At 39.6% G+C, this 23,425-nt stretch overlaps 1 protein-coding gene across 1 annotated transcript in view; it reads right to left on the bottom strand.

Moving 5' to 3' along the window:
- znf644b (zinc finger protein 644b) overlaps positions 1-23,132 on the bottom strand; it is a 49,563-nt gene extending 26,431 nt beyond the window's left edge. Inside the window, 1 exon segment of the mRNA XM_075486168.1 lies at positions 23,045-23,132. Coding sequence (XP_075342283.1) covers positions 23,045-23,132 — 88 coding nt within the window.
- Between the last annotated feature and the right edge of the window lie 293 nt (positions 23,133-23,425).

Genomic DNA, 23,425 nt, shown 5'->3' with positions numbered 1-23,425 from the left:
ATGAGGAAAGTGCTGAGCACAACCTCAGATAGGTATCACAGAAAGGTTTAGCTGCCTCACAGCTCATCAACAATGGAAGCTTGCTAATCCCAACCCTCAAGGATTCAGGTTGTTTGGACTTGTGAAATGTTCTCAGGGATAAATACAAGACGATGCGTCTCACAGGCTTGTGTGTATCGGATCTGAGTGAAAATATGGCATGAATTGCATTGATTTTAGGTAACCTTATCATTTTGATATACATATACCAAAACCAGTTAACTCGTGATGAAAATGCAGTAATTATTCTTAAAAACTGCACTAAAAGCTTTTTTTAGTAGCCACATTTCGCTTAAACCTGCATGCATCTATGATTTTATTACAAATCCTGAATAAATTCATATATTATCATCTGCCCAGTTTGCACAGGCAAACCTTGTCATAGATTATTCATTGATCACACAAGCCCTATTAAATGATGTTGCTTCGCAGTGTATCACCCCTTAGAGTGAGGGCTAAGAGCATCAGTGATCATATTCTGCCCCTTAGTGGAGGAAATGGGCCACATCCCGAGCAAAAAAAAGATAACAGTTGGCTTGATTTCCACAGGCAAAAGCACACCGGATTGTAGACCATTTATGGCTCAGTGCTTCATTCAGACTTTGATGGGCTGCAACAATCTCAGTCATCTGTGAACTAAGATTTGAGAAGCTAAAGCCTGTCTCTTTTTAAAATAAATTACTCTCTAGTAAGAAGTTTCTCCCATACATCTTGAAAGCCACTCAATTTATATGTAAATTTACATTTGTGAGCATGAAAAATACCCCAAAGTTTAAACAGAAAAATTAAAAGACATTTGAAATATTGGTGTTGGTGTTGTGAAGATGAGTTCTCAATGAAGGCTGCTTTTTTTTAAGCTTTTTAACCCTAGAAATGCATCCAAATACGGTCCTGAAAACTTTTTAATTTCTTCAAACTGTTCTGCTATGACTGCAGAAACGACTGCTTACTGACATGTCAGCAGGGAAAAATAAAACTGGGGGCTCAAATTACACATCCACAAAAATCCAACTAAATAACTAAAAGAAAACTCTTTCCATAAGGAATCATACTATTTTCTCCCTTTAAATACATTATGTGTTGTAAACTGGACCTTCCCTCACATAACGTACAAAATGTATAAACTTTTATGCATTCTTGAAATGAAAGTCTTTACATTGCTTTTTGCAAAAGATATCCAAAGATAATCAGACAGAATTGCTTTAAAAAAACGGAAAAAAAAAAAACTAACAGAATACAATCTGATCATAATTTGCCGGAACATATTGTGAGATGAGATCTTCTAAGTGGAAATTGACATGGCAACTTTTTGCATGAACTGTCGGCTTTTCTTGATATTTTCAAACTGTTTACAAGTTATTTAGCCACATTAGAAATAACACCCTCTGAGCAATCATACTACTAGTATTTAATGATGTCATAAAGCCATGGGGCAATGTCAGCATCAGAACTCAGAAAAGTCACTTATATTTCAAGAAAATCAAACAAAGACTAGGCTATTAGAAATAGTAACTGTGTGTCAGTGATTCTCTTTCACAGTGGAAAATAATCAACAGCCAGCTTGTCGCTCCCTACAACCTGCCAAGTGTAGGAGTGGAAGCACTGACACATGTAACTGACATCTCAGGTTTAATTTGACTGGTAATCACACCCACCTTTAGTTTCAGAGCATTTCACACATCTGAGCCACAGTTTCAGGTGTTAAGCTGGTAAGGAGACATGCAACTGTGCCGCTGAATGATAACACCTCTTCAAGACGGTCACATTTTAGGTTTATGCTCTGCCATTATGCATTTTAATTATGATGGCAGAAGAAACTTAGACTCCACGTGACACCCTTGATTTCCTTCTTTTTTATTTCCTAGTTTTGCTTTTCAATTCAAATGCAATCAGCATTCATTTTGAGTTCATATTCATCTGCACAAACACATTCAGTGCAGTTCAATGGTTATTTGAAGTAAATTATAAACATGTATGCTTCACTGCTTGTCAACTTGTTGTGATTCTTGTGGTGACTCAAACAATGAGTTTCTAATAAGAAACAATAATCTAATAATATCATCTGCACTTAAGAGACTTGATGAAGCAGTGTGTTAAATTAAGCCTTTGTGACATATTATATATGTTACATTAAAAGCTTCATCAATCTGTTAAAGCAAAGGCATTCAGTTGTTCAGACATGGGTCGCTTTCGTGTTAATATTTCTCTATTCAGACTTGTGTTGACAGACAGTCAATGTGTTATATTTGCTGTATGTTTGCCATACACTAGAGATTTAACAGCGCTAAATCAAGCAAGGTATGTCGCTGAAGTCCTCACAGAGTCACGGTTTTCTCACACATAATATCTCCCTTTACAATTCATATTACTGTGATACGAACGCAGTAGTTGTGTGAAACAGCATCGGTTGATGAAAGCCTCTGAAAACATCGCTTTTCCACACGTTTAAGCACATTAAATAGTCAGTGTTATGCTGGTGAGGGTTTAATTACACTGACAGTAACAGCATAGTTGTTATCAGCTCCTGAAAAACACAACATTTTACTTCACCTGTGGAATTCGTTTCCACATTCCCTGCCACACAAATAACTTTGTAGAGTTGCAGTTTTCTAATAACATCATTTACCATTAAAATTCCCATCAAGCTAACAAACAGCATTGTGTTTAAAATAATGCTGGTGGATGGCAGTAGTTGTAAATACTGCTATATAATTGTTGGGAGAACAATTGGCCATACAGATTACATGTGTATATGAAGCCTTTGATTAATTATGTTATATGATTCACTAATGCTAATTTCTTATAACATTCTACAACCCACATTTAATTTTGAGAAGCAAAGGTATTATGATTTTACAGCAGCTGATTTATGATTAGGCAACATCTATATTATATATTTTTTTTCTTAAGTTCTTCTCAATGTCTTGTGACATTGTCATGTTCAGTTGTTTTAAGAAGAACATTGCTTATTTACCATTTAGAATTGATGTTGATTCTGCCCCGATGTTCTCAAAAAACACACCTGTTAAAGAGAGACAAAAAGGAAGTAAATGTTGTGAAACTCTGAGAAGGCTCAGAAGCAATATACCAGCAGCTTTAAGAAATACATCCATGATCTATTGCAGTTTGGATATTATTGTGGGCTCGATAACACAAGCGTGTCTCACTGTGACCTGTAAATGGACCATCCAGATCTGCCCACATCCGACTGAGCCAACCCTTTCCAAGTTGGCCATATTGTAGCAGAGGCTGTTACAAAGCTAATGTTTTGAAGAAACTGTCTTTGGAAAAAGTTTTGTCTTTTGTAGCATAACAAAGTTCACATTTTCCATAATTATTTATGCTTTTGTCATTTCAAATTGGTGCTTTCAAAGTTAACGTGTTAAAAAATTGCTTAAATACCTGTAAAAAAAATTAACCCATTTAACCCAATTTAAAGTGATGGTTCGGAGTAGATTCACCCTAGGGTCATTTGAACCGTGACATCCAGCCAAGTAGCCCACCCGAAGTTTTTTCGATCTTGGCTGAACATCAGCTGAGTTACTGAGTTATCCCGAATAGCTTAGTACAAGCACTAACGGAACCTCGCAGTATCTCCAAAATTACCACACTAAAATCACTTGCCATGACACCAAACTTCTACAGTAGTACAAATATGGTCTGTACTCACAAAACGATGCATTTGGAAGTTTGTACATAGTCCAGGAGTTTATTATTATCAACACAAACCTAATAGCTTCTCTGCTGCTAAAGCTGCGTCGACGTCACTTCCTTGATCTGGGAGCTTCAATGTAAGATGAGGGTTGATCTATTACTGTAGACAACAAAGCAAGGCTGCTCAATTTCTCCATTGATAAAATAAATTCACAACTCTACAACATAAAAATTCATAAAAAAATCATGTAGAATATAACATATACTTTGTTGTCTACAGTAGTAGATCAACCCTCATCTTACTTTGAAGCTCCCAGATCAAGGAAGTGACGTCGACGCAGCTTTAGCAGCAGAGAAGCTATTAGGCTTGTGTTGATAATAATAAACTCCTGGACTATGTACAAACTTCCAAATGCATCGTTTTGTGAGTAAAGACCATATTTGTACTACTGTAGAAGTTTGGTGTCATGGCATGTGATTTTAGTGTGGTAATTTTGGAGATACTGCCAGGGTCCATTAGCGCTTGTACTAAGCTATTAGGGATAACTCAGTAACTCAGCTGACGTTCAGCCAAGATCGAAAAAACTTCGGGTGGGCTACTTGGCTGGATGTCACGGTTCAAATGACCCTAGGGTGAATCTACTCTGAACTATCACTTTAAGGATATAAGTCTGTTCCACTCTTGTGTCCTGTATTGCGGATCTTTCCAATAATGTTGCTTGCCAGAAGCTACTTTAAGAAGACCAGGAAGAAGACGAAGAAGTAGTTAAGCCTGGTTTATAGTCGGTAACGCAAGACGCAACGCAAGCCGCAACGCAAGACACAAAGCAAGCCCTTGCGCGGTTGCAAGCCCCCCCTTGCGTGCTTGCGTGTGTCACCTCAATTTTCTAAACTTCACGCAAGACGCGAGCAGAGCTATAGAGTAGCCACTCTGGACGCGAGCACAAGCCACTATCTACATCACATCCGGCGGCGTGTTCATCTTCCGGTTTCATCCCCTAAAAAAAGACCGCTGTTTTCAAACGCCAAGGTAGAAAGCGAAGAAGAAGAAGAAGAAGAAGAAGAAGAAGAAGAAGAAGCATGAATCCTATAGACATAATATATATAATATATTATGTCTATGATGAATCCACTCGAAGAGAGACTTGCCGAAGAGGTCCTGGCGGTGAATTTCCTTTCATCGTAGTAGGCTTGTCCTTGAAAAAACACGCTACTCCACCTACTGTCCTGGCGGTGAATCGCCACGCAGCACACGCAAGCGCCGGCAAAGCTAAATGAAGCATAAACGTCTCGAGCCATTAACACAAGCACAAGACGCAAGCGCAAGGGCAGTTAAAAGAAGTATAACTCAGCCTTTAGTTTTTACAGCTGAAAGTGTTGGCAAAAGGATGTTATCCTTTGTAAATCTTGTGATGAGAGAGGACTCGTGGTTGAGAATTTTTATTTAATTTGTTGCTCGACAAGTCGAGTTTTGTGTGTTGTTACTGTCAGGCTGAGCTAAACTATCACTGGAATACGTCCAGCCTACGATAGCACCTTCAAGCCAAGCTCTAATTTAGCATCAACAACAGGGTCTCAGGTAATATGTAATAGTCTACACTTGAAAACACGACGGTAAAAAGAAATTAATGCAACAACGATGACCAAATTAACTTTAGTAAATGCTAAGAGAGCCAATCAAGCATGCAAGAACATGCAAAGTCCAAACAAAAAAGCTCCAGCTAAGGTTCCAACCAGGGATGACGCCCCCTGTTAAAATAATTGAAGCATGCTATTAAAAAGAATAGACATTATACTTCAGTGAAATTATTACAGCCTGTCCAAATAGCAATTTTTTAGGCAAAGTTCTGTATAATTACATTAAAAGAATATGCTCTAGTGGTTATGAAAGCAACTGCCTGTAAACAGTAAAAATGACATCCATGAAGGTGCTTTTGCAAGTGTGTTGTAAAAGGAACATATTTTAGTCCTAACCATGATTGTTTCTAATCCTTAACAAGCAGTTTTGATCTCTGACCCAAACCAAGTGAATTTATTACCCGAACCAAACCATGAAGTGACAAGATTGTGTCATAACGTGTTTTTTTTTTACATCTAACCAAGGCAACCAGTATATTGGCATCGATGAGGGTGACAGTTGTGTTGTACAAAGAATGTATTTAAGCAATCTTTTTTGCATGGCAATCAAGAAATGTTATTGCGTAAACCTAACGAGGACGTGACAAAAGGAAAATGTTGTTTTAATATTAAAAGAATGCAGCTCATAAGTTACAAACCATTGTTATGTGTTGGTCCTTGAATAGAATAGAAATAGAAATAGAACTAGAAAAATACTTTATTCATCCCCCAGTGGGGGGAAATTCAAATTAGTCAAGTAGCTCAAAAAAATTTTAATATTTACAATGATTAGATGATTACAGTATATTAGAACAACAATAATAATAATAATAATAAATTAATAAATAAATTTGAGAAAAACATGTCAGCAGTCACTGTTGTGGGGACAAAGGACATCCTGAACCTCTCAGTCCTGTCCTGCTCTGTCCTGCCAGGATGCTGTGGAGCGGATGATTACTGTTCTCCAAAACAGAATATAATTTCCTCCTCATCCGTTGCTCCACCACAGCACTTAGAGGGTCTAGCGTTCTGCCTACCACAGAACCAGCCTTTTTCCCCAGTTTATCCAGGCACCTACAGTTTTTGTCTGTAGTGCAACTCCCCCAGCAGAAAACAGCATAGAACAGTGCACTCTCAATGATAGTGTGATAAAACATGCACATCATATCTCTACAGACATTGAAGGACCTAAGCCATCTCGGGAAGAAGAGACGGTTCTGGCCCCTCCTGTACACTGCTTCTATGTTGGCAGACCACTCCAGTTTATTATCCAGTACTACCCCCAGGTATTTGCAGGTCTGAACAGTCTCTATCTCCCCCATTAATGCAGACTGACTGGCATGGAGTTTTATATCTCCGGAAGTCCACCACCAGCTCTTTGGTCTTGGTAGTGTTCAGGAGCAAACAGTTCTTTTTGGTCCAGCTATTGAAGGACTCCACAAGGTCCATGTACTCCTTCTCCTGTCCACCGGGCACACATGCCACAACAGCCGTATCATCAGAATACTTCTGTATGTGGCAGGACTCAGAGTTGTACCTGAAGTCCGATGTGTACAGGGTGAAAAGAAAAGGAGACAAAACAGTACCCTGCGGAGCCCCAGTACTGCATTCCAGTGTTTCAGAAACACATCTCCCAATCCTGACATACTGTGGTCTGGCACATCCAATTAAGCATATACCCGATGCAGCATGTACAGAATCGCGTCTTCCACTCCTATATGTTTCTGGTCGGCAAACTGGAGGGGGTCAAGATCCTCAGCAACCTGCAATCTCATGCGACGAACAAGGAGTCTCTCCAAGGTCTTCGTGATATGAGATGTCAAAGCCACCGGTCACTGGAATACGCATCGCGAGCACATGAATGACTGCAACCTCTGCATGTAAGTGTGACAGATATTTCTCACTATATTCAAACATCTCAAAGACCAAATAACAATGAAGACAAATAGTAGTAGTTGCAGTCCAAGTGGAAACTGACAGAGCTGATCTCAATGCATCCGCCACCAAGAGTTTCTAATGTTATGCATGGTTTAATGGTCTAAGGAGTGATTCAGTCAATATCCTTCCATGAAAACGCTGTGCCCTTTTTTCCTCACTTCTGACACATTTCTGCAAACCCCAAGTTCTTTGTAGGTGCATCTGATTAATAAAAATATCTCTTCTCTGCAGCTGTTCCTGAGCTGAGTTGCTAATTTAGGCCAGTGTACTCCCATTTAAGTAGTCCCAGGTGTCTTCATTTATAGCTGTGTAAGCAGCCAGCCAGGCCAACAGAGAGCACATAACTGTTTGCTATGCTGAGCATTCAGCCACTTCAGGCATCTTGGTTAAAATATTTGACCTTGTCAAGTGACATATAATCAATTTTTGGATAACATGCCTCAACCAAGTGATTTATTTAGTCGAGCAGTTGACTCCTTTACCCTCTGTGGTATACTAATGCAGTAAAACCAACACTAGGCTCTTAAGCTGCCGCAACTTGCTTTCTTTAGCTGCCTAAGCTCATCCTCAGATACCTGCAGGAAATTATGGACTCACTTTGTTTTTAACCAAACTTCATTGCTGAGCTAATAACTGGGATGTGATGCGCTCTCATAGTCTGCAGCAAAAAACAAGTGCTGCACTGCTTGCAGGGCAGCTGTAGCTCAGGGGGAAGAGCAGTCACCTACCAATCATAAGATTAGTGGCTGCATACCGAAGCCAAACCCCACGTTGCCTACCGATGCATCCATCTGTTAATCAACGTGTTGTATGAAAGTGGCATGTTGTGTTAAAGTGCTTTGAGTGCTCAACTAGACTAGAAACGTGCTATACAAGCACAGTCCATTTACCTCTGCTTTTAATCTTTTGGTTAAATGGTGAAAATTCCCAGTTTAGGCAATGTTTTTTTTTTTTTTATCCTTAAAATCATTCTGAACGGTCAGTAAATTGTTAAAATATTTACAAGGTATGAGGTATATTAGTAAAGCTTGTTCACCACCAGTTTATTATTCAATACCGACTGGAAAACTTCAAAGACGCCTTCTGATTAATTTTTTGTCATTAAAGTTAAACCAATGTTATGTTTGGCTTCTAGGGCCATTACAATCTCAGTCTTCTTCTGTATCCTTATTTTATCTGATGAGTGAGGGTAACGTCCTGACAGGAATTGTGTGATCTGGCAATCCTAAGAATTCATTCAAGTTTGATTGCTCACTGCTCTCACTTTTTAACTTCCACCGTCTCAGTTCCACAGAATGCTGTACAGCTAGCTATATTATATACCACTCTTTAGTGAATAATTAAATATGTGTAGAATCCCTGCTGGGATCCAAATTTCAATCGACCCTTAACAAATCAAGCTCTTTGTTAAAATAAAATGTGTTTGGGACTTTGTTGCCAGTACAGCCATTAATGTGCTCACGACATGCCTTCCCATGATTTCTGGCTGATTTGCAGTGTTAGAGTTGTGTATTATCACCCTAAACTTCTCCCACAGCTAATAATATATATTTTTAAATGTTTAATAAAGGAGGTATGCATATGTTTTAGCATCTTTGTGCAGAAGAAACTCCTTTTAATTAGTGATCTTGAACTCTTGCTTTTTTTCCAACACCCTTTTCACTCTCAAGTCACACTTTAGGGTTTCCTTTTATGGTCAAATTCTCCCAGCAGCACATGCCAATGGTTGACAGAGTGGGTATGTTATCCGTTACAAGCGATTTAAAAGTGAACTTTTAAAAATATTAATTTACTTTGCTTCGCAGTCTTCAAGAAAATGTGTTTCTGGTTATGAGGGCAAGTAGACCCTTTTCAGCTTCTCCAAAGATTCTGCAAGCTTTATTTGGAATGTCTTCATGCGGTAAGTAATCAAACAAATAAACACAAAGATGTACGTGCATCTGGGGCAAGAGTCGAGCAACACCCAGGACAGGTCACCAGACCATCACAGGCAACACAAAGATACAGCCCAACATGTATACTTGAACTTGTGCCTATAGTCAAGAAAATCATTTAAGCATAACTTTAAAATAAATTTTGGTTAGTGATAACTAAACTAGTTATTAGAGCCTTACTGATACTATAAACTGAAAACAATTCAAATTTATATGATATAGAAAATCACCAGTATATCAGCCAATATAATCCATACATCCAGGCTACTACAGTATCAGAGTTACACAGAAAAAGGAAAAATAAGGAGGTCACTGCTTATTAACTATAAAGCAATGCATTTAACAAAGTAGTCACGCAGAAGTCAACCACGACATCAAAACCTCTCACAGGTAAAGTGAGTAAGAATGCTCATCTTATTACACTGCACCCTGGATCCTGGCATTCAAATGGATTTTGCTTTGAAAATTGCCTAATAACATACTGAAGCATTTTAGCAGACCAATAACATATAACATCCCAGTAGAGCTAAAATAGAAAAGCTTTTATAGCTCTATTACATATCCATTTAAATGTTAAACTAATTGCTAAATAACAAAGGTAACAAAATAATAACAAAGGTGGAACTTAGAAAAATCAAAGTTAAAGTCTTAAGTGTCATACAGTGGACAAATATTCTTTCATCCAGATGGTTAAAAGCATCACTGGGGATTCTAGAAATGCCTCGAAAACTTTCAGTTACTTTAGCAATAACTTCAGACTCAAATGTCTAAGATGTTACAGGAAGAAAACTGCAGTGTTAATGCCTCACTGCAGTAGGACTACAGTTCCACACTTCTGAACAGCTACACAAAATAAGAACAGTCTGGATGATAGGCTGATTATGGGGAAGTCAGAGGCAGAAAAGTTTAGAAGGCTATTTTATCGGTTACATGCTGCCATTCCGACATACCGACATTCCGACATTGACGTTCAATTGTCGGAATGGTGACATTTTTTTAAGAAATGAAACGTCCCGTCATTCCGAATTTCATTTTTCTTTTGTCGGAATGGCGGTATGATTTTTTCTTTTCAACATACCACCATTCCGACACGCGATTTCAGCACCACACGCGTGGACAGCTCGCCATGCAATAATAGGGGTGCACCAGCTACAAATGCCCGAGAGAGAGACATTCCAACACGCAAGTCAAGCAAGACTGATCGCACCCACTCAGAAATTTACTGATGATGAGGGCTGACGAGGGGCTCGTTGTGTAGCCAATATTTCATTTGGCAGTATAAAACGGATGCTATTTGTTTTTGTGACAATTGCCTCAATTTATTTTACCTTAAACCACTGAGAATGCTGTCAAAGTGAAGCCTCAAAACAGCTGGTAGGCTAGATCTTTATCAGGACAATGGACACTTGGGTTCACCGGCAGATAAAATGTCTTAAATTTCGCCGATTTTCGAAGAGTGGCATTAAATTTCATCTGGGCGGCATTAAATTTCATCTGGGCGGAATGAAAGAAAGATATGTCTGGAGAGAGCTTTTGTGTGTGCGCGAGTACTTCCGGTGAAAACTTCCGGTGATTTGGCAGCTAGGGCGTCCTGGCGACGCCATCCTACGCTCTTCCGCCCAAAGATTTTGGCTCCGCACATAGTCTGGCCAAATCCCCCTACCTCGGTTCGCTCAGTGTTTTGCCAATCAGCAAACAGTTGCGAGTGGTGACGCAGAACTCACGCGCGGAGTCCATTGTAGTCCATATAATTGTAGTTCAACCGCAGCGGAAATAAACATGGCGACGGAAGAACGCCAGAAGCTATCCATGAAGTTGTCTCAACTCTGGAGAACATTACACAATTAAAACAAGAGCAAGAGGAATGCCTCGTCAATTTTGTTAGTGGCAAGGATGTCGTAGCTCTCCTTCCAACTGGCTTTGGGAAAAGTTTGATTTCTCAAATGGTACCGGTATAATGAAAGCGGATGTGGGAAGCGTGATTCGCGAGCTAGAGCCTCGCGAGAGTAAGCATGAACCTCGGCGCATAACCTACGTCCTTTCTAAACATTACTGATTGGTTAAGGGAACTCCAATGAATTTAAGTTGCTGAGTAAGGTCCCACCCTCCATGGAAACGGATTCCTCTTGGGTTTTTCCAGACTGTTTGACGGAGTCAACAGTCGGCTTTCGCCCAGGCTATCAGGTTAGGGCCAGTGGCCGTAAACAAAGGTTATAGCCGAGAAGAAAGATGATAATATAACGTAGCTAAAAAGACTAGCTTTCTTCAGTAGTCTAATGCTTACCGATTTAGCAAGCCTAGCAGCCTCGTTGCTAATGCTAGCTGCCGTAACGTTACGAACCATACCCGACGTCAAGGAGTTGGCTGAGCAGGTTATGGAGGGGCTGGCAGAGTTAACTTCATAATGGGTGAGTGCAGGTTTCATTCACTTGTTTTCATTCTTTCACAGGATTGATTCACTTCATTGGTTTATCCGATTGCTGGCCGCCGAGCCATTATGTGTCTGGGTTTGTGTAGGTTACTGATCATGGTTGTTAGCAGTCGATAGTCAGGTTCTGTGATGTGTGTGTATTTTTTCTATGGGTACATGCCATTGACTGAGCGGTCTGTGCTCGTTTTTTATTTTTATTTAATTAGATTGGAGATACTAATTAATACTGGGGGGGGGGGGCTGGTCCCGGGGAAAATTGCCAGGGCCGATTTTGTTTCCCAGTCCGACCCTGACAGCTCCCAACAAGTGTCGGAATGGTGGTATCACAAAAGTGTCGGAATGGTGGTATCAAAGTGTCGGAATGGTGGTACCAAACTGTCGGTATGGCGGGATGTCGCAGTGGCGTCGTGTCTGAGTGACGGGATGTCGGAATGCCGGTTGCATACTATTTTATCAACCACTGTTCAAAAAAATGGATTTCATATATCAATTTATTACTGTGTCAATGTAATAATAAAGGCGAAGTATTTAAAGTATTGAAAGTTAACAGCTACATTGTGAAATTTTTTTGGCTAAACTGTCCCAATTTAGCCTGAGAGCAGAGGGCTAGCTCGTTAGCTATAGTTTTTATTTTGCCAGGCTGACTGTTCTGCCCATAATGACGAGTGTTAGCTGTTAACTGGAGGTATACTTTGACGCAGTTGAGAAAAACATGACGTTAAGGTAGGACTACGTAGTTGCGCCTTCCTCTCTATCAGTATGTTATTGTAACGGTCCCCACTGTATTGCACGTTACCCACGCACGAGACGTCCCTACCTAATGACAGCACATGACAGCATCAGGACGGTGCGCGGCAGGCTGAAACACCTAGGGACGACAGCCTGTAGCCCCTTTTCCATCAGATTCTGTAGCGAATTAAAAGTTATATCGCATTACTTTGTTGCGATATAAGATACGTTCGGTTGGTTTTCCATCAAACAGGACGATTCTAGCGAAATAAAATGACATCACCGGAACGTGCTGATGCGCATTATTCTGACTCGACCAGATGATTTTCCATTACAAAAGTGGCGAATTGTAGCGAATTAGAATGCTCGGTAGCGGGAATTTAATTGCTCGCGCTGTTATTGTCAGCCTCCTGTTATAACAGTTGCTATAACTTTCAAGGCTACGTACCTTTTCACCACCGGCTTTCGTTTTATTTATTAGGCTAGTTACTTATTTAGAGTTATGGACCGTAGGATAGGACTAAACATGCTGCTAGTGCTGCTATGTCAGCTTATAATAGCCGTCAGAAATTTAAGAAGGAGGATGAGAGCGAGGCGAGAATTAATTATGCTGCTTCAGGACCTCCCGAATTGTGTCTATAAAAAGCAGAGTCTCTGCTCTCGACCAGTTGTTTCTTTTATTATCGGACATTGTTGTTACTAGTTGTTGCTGCTGTTTTGATACCGACAGGATAGGTGAAATGGGGCGGCTGAGCGGCTCAACAACAACATTCGAATCCTCACGCTTTACCAATACCATATGCGCATGCGTAGTCTGAATCGCATTAACCTTTTCCATCACTTCTGTAGCGATACAACTTAGCCCTGAACCACCTATTTCGAGCGAATTGATTTAATGCGACAAAACAGGCGTTCTAGCGATTTAACCGTTTTTCCATCACATGTATCGCACTAACTTCTTGATGCGCATCAAATTAAAGCGAATCATGTCGTTGATGGAAAAAGGGCTACTGTCAGCAACTTTGTTCTTTGGCTCTGACAGCCTACTGCCTCTGCCACTGCTTGACTCGCCATTTTATATTGTCGCACGTTACGCTGCTGTCCAGGAGAGAGGCATGTTCACGGTGGGACGAAGATAAGAGAGCGTCACGTCAACCACACGCCGACCTCTACTTTCTATTTTGGCTTGACGTTAATACAAACAAACACCTTGCACCTCAAAGTAACTTATGATGACTTATTATGATGATGACGCAACATAAAATCCCCAAATATGAGACAACTGAATGCTGTATTTAGATTTTGGTAAATCACTTAGTCCAATAATTTGTGGGTTTGTAAATTAGGTGACCTAGACCTACTGAAAGATTCGAACTGGCTGTGAAATGGGTAACCCACAATATAAATGAATATTTCAGTTTTATATTTCAAGTCATTATTATGAGGCAGGCTAATGAGTGATGTGGCTGCTCTTGGTCTGAGTGCATTATTGCTCCCTTTGGGTTTAATTAACCACACCAGTACCCTCAGCCATATAAGCGGTACGGAAAGAGTGCAGTTTTGACTTTTACAATTGTTCAAATGAATGAACGAATGCGGTTTCATTGGCGAGGATATGCTACTGTTTTATATTTAATGTCCAGTCGTTCTTGTACAAGTAAGGCAGTTAGCATTTAAATTGCAGAATAATGATGTAAAATGCATGCTGAACATGCATTATTTATGGTGGCTCATGGTTTTTCCTCCCCAAGTGTTGTTCCTGTGTCCATTGAAAAATCATCAGAAGGCAAAAAAAAAATTGTGTCATCACCAATGTGTTTTGGACCAGATTGTTGTTATTAAAAGCACATTTTTATCTTACTTATCATCAAACAATGCAGGATCTCAGTCATCAGGGCACAGTTAAGGCCATATCTTATTACTGCTGTGGTGCACTGAGTAGAACTAACTTGGAGCTGATATTTGTGGTAATTTTCATTTATATTAAATATTTATTGGATTAAGCAAACAGCAAACAAATCTAGTTGTGCATATTGCTCCAGTGATTGCTATGATCAACAAGAAATTGTCTGCAGATAAAAACTAAAAAAATCTTTAGATTTGTTGAATATTTATAGTGGGCATAATATGACTTATTTATTTTTACTTAATTATTAAAAGTGTGGAATGCAGGTCATTAATCGTTAATGATGATATATTGAGAAACTGTAGGACATAAGTGTTTGTGCTTAAATTTTCATCCACACCATGCCAGTGTGTATTAGTTCTTGGTTTAGGTTCCTATACTACAGAGGTTGTGTTTTTTTTCAAAGCTATTTCCAAGTCACTTACTGTATTTGTGCTCGCCTTGCTGTGATCTGAGCTCATTGTCGCACTCACTAAAATGACAGAAAACACATAGCAATTTCAAGGAGTGCGTTGTCTTTTTGTATGTGAGGTATAGGGATTGACACAATCCCTCTGTTTTCTGAGCATGAAGTAATTCTTTTAATGGCCTGCCAACAGCGCACTCCGAAGTTTGATTTTGCTCAGCGAAATGAGAGCAAAAATCTTGAACAATTTATTATGCTGTTTGTGCCTCGCTTCACTAGTTATCGCCTGCAATTTATTTCCTACCTTGGGGTACTGCAAGCCATTTTTCTCCATTTTCAGTGGCTCACTTTTTTTTTTTTTTGATCCTGTATGCTGCTGACTAAACTCCTGCCTCCAGCCATGATGTTGGAACATCACAGAAAACTACATCATTATGCTGCAGCTGGTTAACAAAGAGAGGCAGAGAATCAGTTTAAATCTCAGGGCAAAAGGCAATGTGTGAGTTACCCAGTTCACTAACTCAGATGTATCAGTGAATATATTCTCTCTCTGGTGGCAGGTGAAGTGTCTCATTAATGAAGGCAGTCTGAATTCAAGGTTACCTCCTGACCACTGCATGATATTCTAAATTCTATTATTTTCTAATATTAATTATGCTCTAACTTGAGAGTCCTATGTCTGCACTAGCTGACCTGTTTTCCAAACATTTATCAATGCAGTTTTTACACCTGCAGTCAGTGGTGTAGCGGTCAGAGGAGAGGGCGACTCCTTATTTTGGAAAACATATATTTTTTGGGGCATGTCCAGCAAAGGATACATGTCTTATAAACAGTGCCACAATTTTAGCTGACTCAGAAACAGGCCTGTAGTGTGTTCATATTGTCACATATCTTATGTTGCTTGACATCTGAGAGTAAGCATCAGTACAACAATATTGCCTTAAAAGTCATGCAGGAACCTAACCAACCAATTCGATGAAGGTAACTACAAGCCTGTCTTTAGGAGTGAGCGGGTTTGTCTCATTTGGCTCTGTGTGGCCCTGTGATTGACTGGTGACCTGTCCAGGGTGGACCCCGCCTGTCGCCCAATGACTGATAGGCTCCAGTCCCCCCGTGACCCGACCGACGGATTAACCGGGTATAGAAAATGGATGGATAACTACAAGCCACTGAGAAGCAGAGATGGGCAGTTTATGTCTTTGACCATCCGTCCATTCATTTTCTATACCCGCTTAATCCTTAATATGTCTTTGCCATTCTCGGTAAATAAAAACGTTCTTGCACAGTACCAGTGAAAATAAATTTGATGACAGTAATGCGTAAAAAAGAATTGGGATTCGGGCTACAAAAGGATGGAAAAGTAAGTGGTACTAAAAAAGAAGCTGCTATACGAACATGTTAGTTGGCCATGGCCCAGAAACACGATTGTGTATAAAAAGAGCACTGTAGAGAGGCAGAGTCTCTCATATGTAAAGATGGACAGAAGTTCTTCAAATACTGCAGCTAAAACTTTATGATCTATTTCAGGATAATGTTCCTCGATGTAAAAGACTGTCAATATTCCATCATCTAAAGTACACAATATCATCAAAAGAGTCCGAGAATCTGGAGACTTCTCTGTGCGCAAGTAGTATCAGTATTACGGGGATGTCTGTGATCTTTGCACCCTCAGGCAGCACAGCATTAAAAACAGGTGTGATTCTGTTATTGAAATAACTGCATGAGCTCAGGAAAACTTCCAGAAATCTAAGGTAAGACTAAGGTAAAGTGAGAAAACTGTCCTGAGGTCAGAGGAATCAAAAATTTTAATTATTTGTGGAAATCATAGAAGCTGCATCCTCTGGCCCCATCAATCCAGAAGGGTAGGCCATTAACAGGTTTAAGAGCAGCATATGCTTCCATCCAGATTACATGTTTTTCCAGGCAAGGCTTTGCATGTTTGAGGCAATGCTAAACTGCCTACTGCACCTATTACATCAACATGACTTAATTATTTGGTGCATACAAAATACAACAAAGACTCAGTACTCCAAAAACCCCTGAATCTTAAAAAGACCCACTCACTGAATTCACTTAAACAATGCAGCAACATCTGGTTGATAGTGTTATGATGAAACATTGCTACTCTTGAGATGACTTGACAGGGAAAGTAGTCTGAAGCATTTTCTCAAGTTGGAAAGTTTCTCTGTCATCTTTCGTCTCTGTTGCCTAAAATTTAGACTCAGAAAACATAATACAGGACTTGGTGCTCATATATTTGTCATGCTGCCCTTTTAACTTCCAACTTAAACAATTGCTTAAGTTGTTCTTTCATTATCCTATAATAAGGTTGCGACCTCCAAACCTCCTTTTCATCCCAGCAGTAGGACGAAATGACCACCAGGTGGCAGAGAAGCCTGCTGTGTCCATTTCTCATGTGCCTTTTTGAAATGAGTCTTATTAACTACCATTAAATCACTGCTCAAAAATTGTATTTTGATATGCAAAGTGGTTCTTAAATGCATATTATGTGCTTTTTAAAATTCCTAATATCAGTAAATATGGCATATTAAAGCTTTTAATATTCTTAAGAGATTATCAGGCACTCATTGCCTGTGTGCTTATGCAGGGTTTGAGCATTATCAAATATTAATTCTTCTAAACTTGCTCTTTTAAAAGGACTTCTTTGATGTTGATGTAATTTTTCATCAGCTAAGCACATCTCACATGGTGGTATCTTTTTGCAAGCACTGGGCCATAATTCATTGATGAGCCAAGTGTGGAGCGCAGATGTATTCTCATCCTAATGATTATGCAAGATCTTAAACAACCCTCAGTTGTGGCACGGGCAGAGTACTCAGCTGCCGGCCTCACACAGATTTAAAGGTCTAAATCAGTGGCAAGGAGACCTGATCTGCCAGTACATCATTTTCATCTAAATTGCTTTAGAAACTGCTACAAAGCCACTTAAATTGTGTAGACATTTGGTTGAATTAGATCACATTTTTTGCAAGTTTCTATTTCTGTTAGCATTTGAGGGTCAGAGTGACTATCTATTTTGTCACCGTAGTGAAATAAACAAGCAGCTCTGCTTTGATTCCAATCATAGCTATTTTGTATAGAGGAAAAAAAAAAGAATATTAAAGAGACAATAATAGCATGATTTAAGGTTATTATTATTAAACTATTCATTTTTGACAATCATGGCCCCTGGAGTTTGGGAACACATTAAAGCAAGCAAGATTGACATAATTTGCAAAGATGAAGCCATCTTATCAGCGCTCTGCTTTCCCTTCCATGTTGCTTCACTTCAGGGTCTGCATGTTGATAATAAAAAATGGGGAGACCTTGGGCAAGTAACACAGGCTGATTAGTTTTGTACACTGGAGACTCTCTTTGGAGTCGGTGATGATATTTGTTTTCTTCTCTCAACATATCTGAGGAAGAAAATTAAAGGGAATGCTTAAAGTTTCACCAATATGTTTGTTCTCTTCAAAGCAGAGAGAAATCTAGCGAGTCTGGGTCAGATGTTGTGTGTGCTCGCTCATTATTTCAATAAAGACCATTTTGCCTTGTGTGATTACTCCATAAAGAGAATAGAGGATGACCTCGGCTCTGTTGCGAAGTTAACGCTTTTGCACAAAAGAATAACAGATGTTAGTTTGGATAACAGCGAGGTTGCGGCAGGACCGTCTCATCTGCCTTGTTATCAGTACCACCGCCTCGAGTGGACTTGATGAGTCCACCACAGACTGTGCCCCCTGGAACACGCTTGAGTTAGTAATCACACAAGACAAACAAAGCTCTTCTGTAAAGTTTGCCACTAATAGGATAATTGATTGACAGTCTTTGAGCTTTCATGCTGCTGTATTATTTACTGCTGAACTTGTTTGCTGCAAACTCTTTCAATTTGATTTAGAAAACAAATGGCTTTAAGGGCCACACAGTCATATGGGAAATCAAGCAATGGTACTGTTTTAATGACTCCCCAACAGAAAAGTTGGATCAACAGCCTGATCTCAAATGACTGAACACTATAAGTGATGTTGTTGATAGTGATCGTCTATTCTGTAAATTTCACTCCAGTTGGACATACTAAGATATTGACATCCAGCTGGTTGCTCTGTGTCAATTGCAATATCACAAAAGTAATTGTTTCTTTCAGATGGTACTTGTGCAGGAGTTTAATTTATTTATTGCTTGGATTGTGGCAGTATATGCTCGGAGGCGTAGGTCGGCAATTCTCCCAATCTTTGGCATGACCAGCTCACACAGCAAGCCAAGCATCACGCTCTGCATCCAGCTGCTGAAGTAAATGTACCTCAGTACTCCAGACTGCACTGTAAAGCTGTGGAATGCAAACTTTGGCTGTGGGATGCAGTCTGCACTCCTCCACACACTCACTACAAAAAAAGTGTCTGTATGTGCTGGAGGGGTTCAGTCAAGTTCAAGTTCAGATGCATCCTTTTTTTCTTCTTCCCTTTTTTTTTTTACACAAGCTATTTCTGTCAAGATCCATTTTATTTTTGGCAATACCTGTTACAATCGACAGCTAACACAGAGAGAGACACCCGTTGAGATTCAGTCTATGTTTTTGTAAAGTATGTTTTCTATTTTTTTTCTTATCAGATTTGTGGTGTGAACAACATAGTCAGTGGGTCTACATGATGAGATTAATACAATTATAGCTATAGTTGGGTTATGCTCCTTATTTGAGCAAGGGTAATTATCCTTAGATATATGGCGGTGAAAGAATGGAATCATTGGCACAAAGCGTGTCATACCCCGATACGATAGGTGGCGCTGTACCATTTCAACTATTGCTAATAGAGCCACTCCCGGTTGACCACCAACAACAACAACAACAAGCTCAGGCATGGGGTGGTCGGTGGCGTAGTGGGTTAAGCAGGCACCCCATGTACAGAGGCTACAGTCTTCGCTGCAGCTGGCCCCTGTTCGAGTCCTGCATCGGACAGCCCTTTGCTGCATGTCATTCCCCCTCTCTCTGCCCCTGCTTTTCTGTCTCTCTTCAACTATCCTGTCCATTATAGGCACAAAAGCCCAAAAAAAACTAATAAAAAGAAACTCAGGCATTCGAGAAAGATGGCGAATGAAGGGCAAGATGAAGCTAGTTCCATTGACATTTCGTTTGTGATGAGCATGCTTATTGCACAAACGCGATGCACAATGGCACATTCTCCATCGCGTTGTTTGTTTCTTTCCGACGGCGGCGACAACAGGAGTAATATCGTCTCCTTTGACTTCCGGTTCACGACCCCGGGAAAAAATCTCGAGCATGCGCAGAACGCAAAGTCCAATTCATCACGTGCTTCACCGTCTACAAGCACGTTTAGTGTGAATATCAACCGAGTTATCTCAGGGTCTTACTGCGAGTAACCCGATCCGATCCAATTTCTTGTCAGATTAAGGTGTATACATGAATTTAATAACTCAGTTTTATTGTAATTTAGCCCTTAATCCAAATAACTACTACATATCAAGTCATAGATGAGCTCCTCTCCTGATGAAGTAAATTTGTTTCCAGTTTTGTGGGTATGATAGAAATCACCTGGCAACATTAGATTAACTGTTCTGGTTAAAATGGCACCAAAAAGGACAAATGCTAATACAAGAAACACACTTCGTGATATCAGGATGACCTTAAGTATGACTTCAAGTAAATCCACTGACTCTTGTCTTTAAATTGATCATCACATTGTTTTAAAATGGATTTTCTGGCATCTGATTTGCACAGTAAAAAAAAACGTTATTCCCAACAGAAATCTGTAGTTTCTTAGACTGAAGAGGAGATTTACAGTACTGTTCACCTTTGTGCTACAAATAGATCATATAAGATACAAATGGATCATTATTGTAAGAATACCATCTATGTTGGGCATAATTTGCACCTGAGCAAGGGCATTTTTTGTCATCCTAACGTTCTTTAGTAGCATTTTACATGCACTAGAGGGTGCTGCTGCTGAACAAATCCATGTTAGTGACCCAGTCATTCAATGTTAACCTGAGCAATACTGTTTATCTTTTCCAAAAATATAGGTATAAAAAAACACCAAATTTGAATTAGGCATGGAACTGCACACAGTTTTCTGTAGAAGTAGGAGAAATCTGACCCAGCATCACTCATTTGCCAATCTAAAAGTTCAACATGTCATGCTGATGTACAAGCTGGCCAATATACACTCATTTGAAAAATAGGATGTTGGTTCTAAAGTTTCATGTATCAGAATATATATTTAAAACATGATCTTGTCCCTGTCAGGTCTTAGAATTAGGTAGACAAAGACGAACAACAACACATGACTAAAACATCGTGTCATTATTTTGACTTTGACTGGACCATTGCAACACCTTGATTCTTTTCTTTTTCAGACATTCTGTTGTAGATCTGCCGCTGTGTTTGGGATCATTGTCCTGTTGAGGACCCAGTTTTAGCCAAGCTTTAGCTGTCGCACAGATGGCCTCACATTTGATACTAGAATACTTTGGTATACAGAGGAGTTCATGGTGGACTCAATGATTGCTGGGTGCCCAGGTCTTGTAGCTCCAAACCAAGCCCAAGTTTGGATCCACCACTGTCCACCACCACCACCATCCACCACTCTGCTCTACAGTTGGTATGAGGTGTTTGTGCTGTTATGCTATGCTCAGTGCATTATGACCAAACCTCGCCACTTTTGTCTCATCTGCCCAAAACACATTGTTCCAAAAGTCTTGTGGTTTTACAGACAAGAGGTCTTATCCATCAGCCCTTCCAAACAAGTCATACTCATTCAGTCTTTTTCTAACCGTACTGTTTTGAACTTTAAAATTGAACATGCAAACCAAGGCCTGTAGAGTCTGAGAGGTAGCTCTTTGTTTTTTTCAGAGCATTGCACAGTCTGACATCAGGTTGAACTTAATGGGTTTTACACTCGAGGAATCACTGGTAACTTGTAATGTTTTCAACTTGTGAAAAATCTCTTTTATTGTAGAATAATGGACTCCAAACTGTTTGGAAATGGTCTTGTTACTTTTCAGATTGAGGATGAGAAGCAATCGCTTCTCTGAAGTCAGTGCAGATGTGTTTCCTCTTTGACACTGTGTTAACACATATGACAATCATACAAATGTAGACAAATAACCAAGTGCATTTGACGTGCAGCACCTGGCTGCTTCTTACCCTTTTATTTCCTATAGCAGTAAGACTGTTCTTAGTTTTTCATCCGGTGCTTCTGGATTTTGGCTCAGTTTTTGTTCAATAATTATTGACATAGTGCAATATGTCATGTGTTGCTGATCATCTGAGGTTATAGTTATCTATCTTTAAGAACCGGTAGGACCAGATGAGTTTTTTATTTTTTATCTTATTTCATTATGCCCTAATACATAAAACTTTAGAATCGAAAGAGGGTGTACTTTCTTTTTCACATGACTGTATATGTCATCTGTTCAAAAACTGGATTGCTTAATTGTCAACTTATCAAGCAGGTTGCAAGTGCTATAGAAAGGACCACAGGTCAGCACTTTTTGCAATAATTTCAAAGTGCAAAGTGGAGAAAAATAAGACTGCAAACTATTGTCTTTAATAAATTCAGTAGACATAGTTGTGTTCATATAAATGTAAAGTATGCTGTTTATCTGAGTGATTTGTTGTCAAAGATTTTGTTTCAACAGTATATTTTTGGCACTGCACATTATTCCAGTTAACTTAAACATTTTCTCCATTAAAAATTCTCAAGAACTATTTTCCATGACAAACTGCACCAAAGATGAAAATCATAACAGAGCACTGAAGTGTGTAGAAGAAGTGAGAGTCATATGGTGCAAAAGTTTAGCCATGCTTCATTTTGCTGGCTACATTTAGCCATTTTCCCTTTTGGTGTCTTGTTTTTCTGACTTGTTTTAAGTGTCTTATGAAAATTGACCCAATTCTTTAAAAAAGTATTGAAAATGAAAAGACATATACGCATACGATAGCATTGGGACACCATGTCATTTTGCCCCTCTGATGCTGCATTAACTATATAATGATTGGAATGATGACATGACTTTTTTCTGAGCTATACGAAATATATAAATACATTTACATATACATAAAACACTTCATATTCTATGAATAACACAATACATTTGTGTGTGTGGGTCTGTGTGGACACATGTATTTTCTAGTGATGACCTAGTTGAATAGACGATGCACTGAGAGCAACACTGTCAGTCTGCCTCAAAGAGAAATATGATGTGTGTCTTATCTCATCTCATTGTTTGTCCTGACAGAGCTAAAAATGAGGTCATCCTTAAAGTTTCACCCCCTGATGATCTCTCTTTCCTCTTGTGCTGGCATACACACTCAGAGCAATCACTGCTGACTCTTCTGTCAGTCTCCATGATAAGTTACACTCAACATTCATCACCTTCAGTTCCAGGTGGATTTCGATCACTCATCCTTTGGGAAAGCTTCTTCAGTCTGACCGTTTGTCTGCCGTCTCTGTCCCTCACCATCCCGGATATAACACAGAGTGTGCTTAGCTTAATGTTGCGCAACACTCTGCTGGTTCAAGGCCAACACAAATGTTTTCTGCCTCTACGGAGTGTTAGCGCAACTCTCTACAGTGCCAATGCACACAACTCAAGCAGCAGCAGAGACCACTCTTTGTGCCATCTGTAATCACTGGGAGCTTTCTCTGAGCAGACAGGAACAAGTGATGGCTTCACTACCCCATTCTAATGAACAAATCTGAATCAATCAATCAATAAACGGATGTTGGTTTGTTTGTGTTGGAACATGAGCCATG

Source organism: Odontesthes bonariensis, chromosome 15 (assembly GCF_027942865.1).
Source record: "Odontesthes bonariensis isolate fOdoBon6 chromosome 15, fOdoBon6.hap1, whole genome shotgun sequence".
In the NCBI taxonomy this organism is placed as follows: domain Eukaryota; kingdom Metazoa; phylum Chordata; class Actinopteri; order Atheriniformes; family Atherinopsidae; genus Odontesthes; species Odontesthes bonariensis.
The sequence above is the reverse complement of the archived record's forward strand: the minus strand, read 5'-3'. Positions and strand labels throughout refer to the sequence as shown.